The sequence below is a fragment of the Salvelinus alpinus genome, chromosome 4 (assembly GCF_045679555.1).
Source record: "Salvelinus alpinus chromosome 4, SLU_Salpinus.1, whole genome shotgun sequence".
Taxonomy (NCBI): Eukaryota; Metazoa; Chordata; class Actinopteri; order Salmoniformes; family Salmonidae; genus Salvelinus; species Salvelinus alpinus.
Genome location: NC_092089.1, coordinates 17165488 through 17172540, shown reverse-complemented (window position 1 = coordinate 17172540; position 7053 = coordinate 17165488). Strand labels below are relative to the sequence as shown.

The 7053-nt window shown below is 51.6% G+C and overlaps 1 protein-coding gene across 1 annotated transcript in view; it reads left to right on the top strand.

The window, feature by feature from the left end:
* LOC139572434 (F-actin-uncapping protein LRRC16A-like) overlaps positions 1-7053 on the top strand; it is a 131976-nt gene that overhangs the window by 73417 nt on the left and 51506 nt on the right. The window contains exons 10-11 of the mRNA XM_071395185.1: positions 1611-1783; positions 4307-4375. Of these exons, the coding sequence (XP_071251286.1) occupies positions 1611-1783; positions 4307-4375 (242 nt within the window). The remainder of the gene's footprint in view (positions 1-1610; positions 1784-4306; positions 4376-7053) is intronic.

Sequence of the window (7053 nt, the reverse complement as noted above, 5' to 3'; positions counted from 1 at the left end):
TCAGCATAACACAGCTTTTGATGTCTGCTCCCTGCTTGTCTCCCCCTCTCGTCTCCCCCTCCCCCGTCTTCCCTCGTCTCACTCTCCCCCTCCCCCGTCTCCCCTTGTCTCCCCCTGCCCCGTCTCCCCTCGTCTCATTCTCCCCCTCCCCCATCTCCCCTCGTCTCCCCCGTCTCCACTCGTCTCCCCCTCCCCCGTCTCCACTCGTCTCCCCTCGTCTCCTCCTCCCCGTCTCCCCCTCCCCCGTCTCCCCTCGTCTCCCCTCATCTCCCCTCATCTCCCCCGTCTCCCCTCGTCTCACCCTCCCTCCCCAGTCCCCCATCCCCCCTTGTCTCCCCCCGTCTCCCCTCGTCTCACTCTCCCCCGTCTCCCCTCGTCTCACTCTCCCCCGTCTCCCCTCGTCTCACTCTCCCCCGTCTCCCCTCGTCTCACTCTCCCCCGTCTCCCCTCGTCTCACTCTCCCCCGTCTCCCCTCGTCTCCCCCGTCTCCCCCTCCCTCGTTTTCCCCTCCCCCGTCTCCCCCTCCCCCGTCTCCCCTCGTCTCCCCCTCTACCAACCCAGCTGGATACTAAGCTATCCCTCAGTTAGCTGTTTGAACTATGGCTATAATCTCTCTGGTCAAGGTCTTTTAGTAGGTAGTCAAAATGGTTTCCAATCTAGTCAATCTACATGCAGCTCCCTGCTGAGCAGAGATGGGATGTGATGGGATGTTTTTAAAGGCTTGACGTTAGCTTTGATCTCGACGCTGTTCCTCTAAATCTGTCTGCATTTCGTCCCAGTTGGAGGCCTTGCATGTGGATATCTGAGGCACCCATTTCATTTATTATGTCCAGGAAAATCCCCCCAAAATGTGAAATGTCAGGCAAAAAATGATCCTATGTTAATTGATATCCCTGCTGTGTCTGTGGACTTAGTTTAATGAGATCAAAGTTATAGAGGAAAACCTGAGCTGCCAAGCTGTAAAACGGTATGAAATTCGGGCCAATAATGTAGTTGCTTTTTGAAGTGAAGAATGTTTCTTACGTATTACTTTTTTCTGCTCAAAGTCAAGACATCTATCAAAGAGAAAGAGTCTAACAGGAAAAATAACTTTCACTGGGGGGTTTTCTTCACATGGGAACATAGATTAGCATTGTGGAGACTTGAGTCTTCTTGGGCCTCCCCTCTGAGCCTGGTTCCTCTCTAGTTTGTCCTGGCCACTGTGCTTTTGTTTCTGCTTGCTCTTTAGGGTTTAGGCTGAGGTTACTGTAAAACTGTTAGGGTTTAGGCTGAGGTTACTATAAAACTGTTAGGGTTTAGGCTGAGGTTACTGTAAAACTGTTAGGGTTTAGGCTGAGGTTACTGTAAAACTGTTAGGGTTTAGGCTGAGGTTACTGTATAAGTGTTAGGGTTCAGGTTGAGTTTACTGTAAAAGGGTTAGGGTTTAGGCTGAGGTTACTGTAAAAGGGTTAGAGTTTGACTGGGTTACTGTAAAAGCGTTAGGGTTTAAGCTGAGGTTACTGTAAAAGCACTTTCTGGTAACAGCTGATGTAAATAGGGCTATATAAATAAATGTCATTGATTTATTGAATGAATTTATGAATGATTGAGTATCCCTTGTCCCACTGCAGCCCCTGACGTCTCTGTCCCTGGCTGACTCTAAGCTGAAGACAGACCTGACCATTGTGCTGAATGCTCTGGGCAGCAACACCAGTCTGACCAGGGTGGATATCAGTGGGAACGCCATGGGAGACATGGGGGCTAAGATGCTGGCCAAGGCCCTGCAGATCAACAGCAAACTAAGGTGAGGAGAGGACTGCCTCAGATACTCTGATGATGGTTTGGTGAGGAGAGGACTGCCTCAGATACTCTGATGATGGTTTGGTAAAGGAGAGGACTGCCTCAGATACTCTGATGATGGTTTGGAGAGGAGAGGACTGCCTCAGACACTCTGATGATGGTTTGGTGAGGAGAGGAGAGGACTGCCTCAGACACTCTGATGATGGTTTGGAGAGGAGAGGACTGTCTCAGACACTCTGATGATGGTTTGGTGAGGAGAGGACTGCCTCAGACACTCTGATGATGGTTTGGAGAGGAGAGGACTGCCTCAGACACTCTGATGATGGTTTGGAGAGGAGAGGACTGCCTCAGACACTCTGATGATGGTTTGGAGAGGAGAGGACTGCCTCAGACACTCTGATGATGGTTTAGAGAGGAGAGGACTGCCTCAGACACTCTGATGATGGTTTGGAGAGGAGAGGACTGCCTCAGACACTCTGATGATGGTTTGGAGAGGAGAGGACTGCCTCAGACACTCTGATGATGGTTTGGAGAGGAGAGGACTGCCTTAGACACTCTGATGATGGTTTGGAGAGGACTGCCTCAGACACTCTGATGATGGTTTGGAGAGGACTGCCTCAGACACTCTGAGGATGGTTTGGTGAGGAGAGGACTGCCTCAGACACTGATGATGGTTTGGAGAGGAGAGGACTGCCTCATACACTCTGATGATGGTTTGGTGAGGAGAGGACTGCCTCAGACACTCTGATGATGGTTTGGTAAAGAGAGGACTGCCTCAGACACTCTGATGATGGTTTGGAGAGGAGAGGACTGCCTCAGACACTCTGATGATGGTTTGGTGAGGAGAGGACTGCCTCAGACACTCTGATGATGGTTTGGAGAGGAGAGGACTGCCTCAGACACTCTGATGATGGTTTGGAGAGGAGAGGACTGCCTCAGACACTCTGATGATGGTTTGGAGAGGAGAGGACTGCCTCAGACACTCTGATGATGGTTTGGAGAGGAGAGGAGAGGACTGCCTCAGACACTCTGATGATGGTTTGGTGAGGAGAGGACTGCCTCAGATACTCTGATGATGGTTTGGAGAGGAGAGGACTGCCTCAGACACTCTGATGATGGTTTGGAGAGGAGAGGACTGCCTCAGACACTCTGATGATGGTTTGGAGAGGAGAGGACTGCCTCAGACACTCTGATGATGGTTTGGAGAGGAGAGGACTGCCTCAGACACTCTGATGTTGGTTTGGTGAGGAGAGGACTGCTTCAGACACTCTGATGATGGTTTGGTGAGGAGAGGACTGCCTCAGACACTCTGATGATGGTTTGGAGAGGAGAGGACTGCCTCAGACACTCTGATGATGGTTTGGTGAGGAGAGGACTGCCTCAGACACTCTGATGATGGTTTGGAGAGGAGAGGACTGCCTCAGACACTCTGATGATGGTTTGGAGAGGAGAGGACTGCCTCAGACACTCTGATGATGGTTTGGAGAGGAGAGGACTGCCTCAGACACTCTGATGATGGTTTGGTGAGGAGAGGAGAGGACTGCCTCAGACACTCTGATGATGGTTTGGTGAGGAGAGGACTGCCTCAGACACTCTGATGATGGTTTGGAGAGGAGAGGGACTGCCTCAGACACTCTGATGATGGTTTGGAGAGAAGAGGACTGCCTCAGACACTCTGATGTTGGTTTGGTGAGGAGAGGACTGCCTCAGACACTCTGATGATGGTTTGGTGAGGAGAGGACTGCCTCAGACACTCTGATGATGGTTTGGAGAGGAGAGGACTGCCTCAGACACTCTGATGATGGTTTGGTGAGGAGAGGACTGCCTCAGACACTCTGATGATGGTTTGGAGAGGAGAGGACTGCCTCAGACACTCTGATGATGGTTTGGTGAGGAGAGGAGAGGACTGCCTCAGACACTCTGATGATGGTTTGGTGAGGAGAGGACTGCCTCAGACACTCTGATGATGGTTTGGAGAGGAGAGGACTGCCTCAGACACTCTGATGATGGTTTGGAGAGGAGAGGACTGCCTCAGACACTCTGATGATGGTTTGGTGAGGAGAGGAGAGGACTGCCTCAGACACTCTGATGATGGTTTGGTGAGGAGAGGACTGCCTCAGACACTCTGATGATGGTTTGGAGAGGAGAGGACTGCCTCAGACACTCTGATGATGGTTTGGTGAGGAGAGGACTGCCTCAGACACTCTGATGATGGTTTGGAGAGGAGAGGAGAGGAATACCTCAGACACTCTGATGATGGTTTGGAGAGGAGAGGACTGCCTCAGACACTCTGATGATGGTTTGGAGAGGAGAGGACTGCCTCAGACACTCTGATGATGGTTTGGAGAGGAGAGGACTGCCTCAGACACTCTGATGATGGTTTGAATGAGTATTATGAGCAATTGTTTTTAGATGTGCTCTGAAGCCTCTCTGAGTTTGTCTCTGTGTTAAAGTGTGTTACTGTAGATACAAGACAGAGGGATGGTTTGATGTGTGATTGATAGATGCTTCTGATCTGTCTCTCCAGGACGGTGATCTGGGATAAGAACAACATCAGTCCTCAGGGTCTTCAGGATGTAGCTGCTGCTCTGGAGAAGTGAGTAGCAATGGGACTCTGTGTGTGTGTGTGTGTGTGTGTGTGTGTGTGTGTGTGTGTGTGTGTGTGTGTGTGTGTGTGTGTGTGTGTGTGTGTGTGTGTGTGTGTGTGTGTGTGTGTGTGTGTGTGTGTGTGTGTGTGTGTGTGAACTGTATCAGGGAGGAAGGATGTAGCAGACATATGAGGATGTCTCGAGGATAGGGGGGATGGAGAGGAGAGGTGGAGAGGGAGGAAGAGGAGTGAAGGGGAGAGCCTCTGGAAAGAGATGGCAGAGATGGATCTCCTGGGTGGGGAGATACTGTGGTGGAGGCAGTAGGGGAGGAGCCAGAAACACAACCAGAGGACCAATGGAGATCTAGTACTGTAGTGAATATGACCAGAGGACCAATGGAGATCTAGCTAGTACTGTGGTGAATATGACCAGAGGACCAATGGAGATCTAGCTAGTACTGTGGTGAATATGACCAGAGGACCAATGGAGATCTAGCTAGTACTGTGGTGAATATGACCAGAGGACCAATGGATATCTAGCTAGTACTGTAGTGAATATGACCAGAGGACCAATGGAGATCTAGCTAGTACTGTGGTGAATATGACCAGAAATACAACCAGAACAAATTCTTATTTATAATGACGGCCTACCGGTTAACTGCCTTGTTCAGGGGCAGAACGACAGATTTTTACTTCGTCAGCTCGGGGATTCGATCCACCAACCTTTCGGTTACTGGCCCAATGCTCTACCTGCCTGCCCCTACACTCTAACCACTAGGCTACCTGCCGCCCCTACACTCTAACCACTAGGCTACCTGCCGCCCCTACACTCTAACCACTAGGCTACCTGTCACCCCTACACTCTAACCACTAGGCTACCTGCCGTCCCTACACCCTAACCACTAGGCTACCTGCCGCCCCTACACTCTAACCACTAGGCTACCTGCCGCCCCTACACTCTAACCACTAGGCTACCTGCCGCCCCTACACTCTAACCACTAGGCTACCTGCCGTCCCTACACTCTAACCACTAGGCTACCTGCCTGCCCCTACACTCTAACCACTAGGCTACCTGCCGCCCCTACATTCTAACCACTAGGCTACCTGCCGCCCCTACACTCTGATCACTAGGCTACCTGCCGCCCCTACACTCTAACCACTAGTCTACCTGCCGTCCCTAGACTCTAACCACTAGGCTCCCTGCCGCCCCTACACTCTAACCACTAGGCTCCCTGCCGCCCCTACACTCTAACCACTAGTCTACCTGCCGCCCCTACACTCTAACCACTAGGCTACCTGCCGCCCCTACACTCTAACCACTAGGCTACCTGCCGTCCCTCCACTCTAACCACTAGGCTACCTGCCGACCCTACACTCTAACCACTAGGCTACCTGCCGCCCCTACACTCTAACCACTAGGCTACCTGCCTGCCCCTACACTCTAACCACTAGGCTACCTGCCGCCCCTACACTCTAACCACTAGGCTACCTGCCGCCCCTACACTCTAACCACTAGTCTACCTGCCGCCCCTACACTCTAACCACTAGGCTACCTGCCGTCCCTACACTCTAACCACTAGGCTACCTGCCGTCCCTACACTCTAACCACTAGTCTACCTGCCGTCCCTACACTCTAACCACTAGTCTACCTGCCGTCCCTACACTCTAACCACTAGGCTACCTGCCGCCCCTACACTCTAACCACTAGGCTACCTGCCGTCCCTACACTCTAACCACTAGGCTACCTGCCGTCCCTCCACTCTAACCACTAGTCTACCTGCCGCCCCATGGATCAGTCTACTGTGGTGAATTATTATGACCAGAAACACTTCCAGAATACAAATGATGATACAGCAGGCCGCTGTGGTGAGGACAGAAAACAGTGTGGTTATTGTGTTCCTCTCTGCTCCACTTGGCTCGGGGCCTGCTGTTCATCCCGGGCAGCACAGACAGGGTGGAGGGGGAGAGACAGAGGGTAGAATGGGGGGTAGAGAGGAGGTTAGCAGAGAGAGATAGAGGTAGAGGAGAGGGGTGAGAGAGGGTGGGGGAGAGAGATAGAAGAGGGGTGGGGGAGAGGAGAGAGAAGAGGGGTGGGGGAGAGGAGAGAGAAGAGAGAGGGTTGAGGAATCGGGAGAGAGAGAGAGAGAGAGGGGAGAGGGGAGGAAAGGCAGACAAGCACCAGACAGGGTACCATGTGATTGGCTGTCTATGAATTCAGAGCTGAATGATATTAGAATCCACTCAGTCATGAGTGTCTGGACAATTACTTTGTTTCATCCTCATTTAAATAGAATCTACATTCTGTAATTGCTGCATAACAATAAGCGTTGGCTGGCTGGATGCTTACCTAGTGCCCTGTGACCAATCTGGGAGGTTGGTGATTTGTAATTTGCTTTGTGATGAGGATGGATGTGGACCCTGTGGTACACATGGTGGAGAGGAGAGGGGAGAGAGGGAGGGAGAGAGAGAGGGTAGAGAGGGGAGGGAGAGAGAGAGGGTAGAGAGAGGGAGAGAGAAGGGAAGAGATGGAGAGAGAGAGTGGGGGGAGAGGGATAGAGACCGTCACATACACATGGTTAGCAGATGTTAATGCGAGTGTTGCGAAATGCTTGTGCTTCTAGTTCCGACAGTGCAGTAATATCTAACAAGTAATCTAAGAATTACCTAATACACAAATCTAAAGGGGT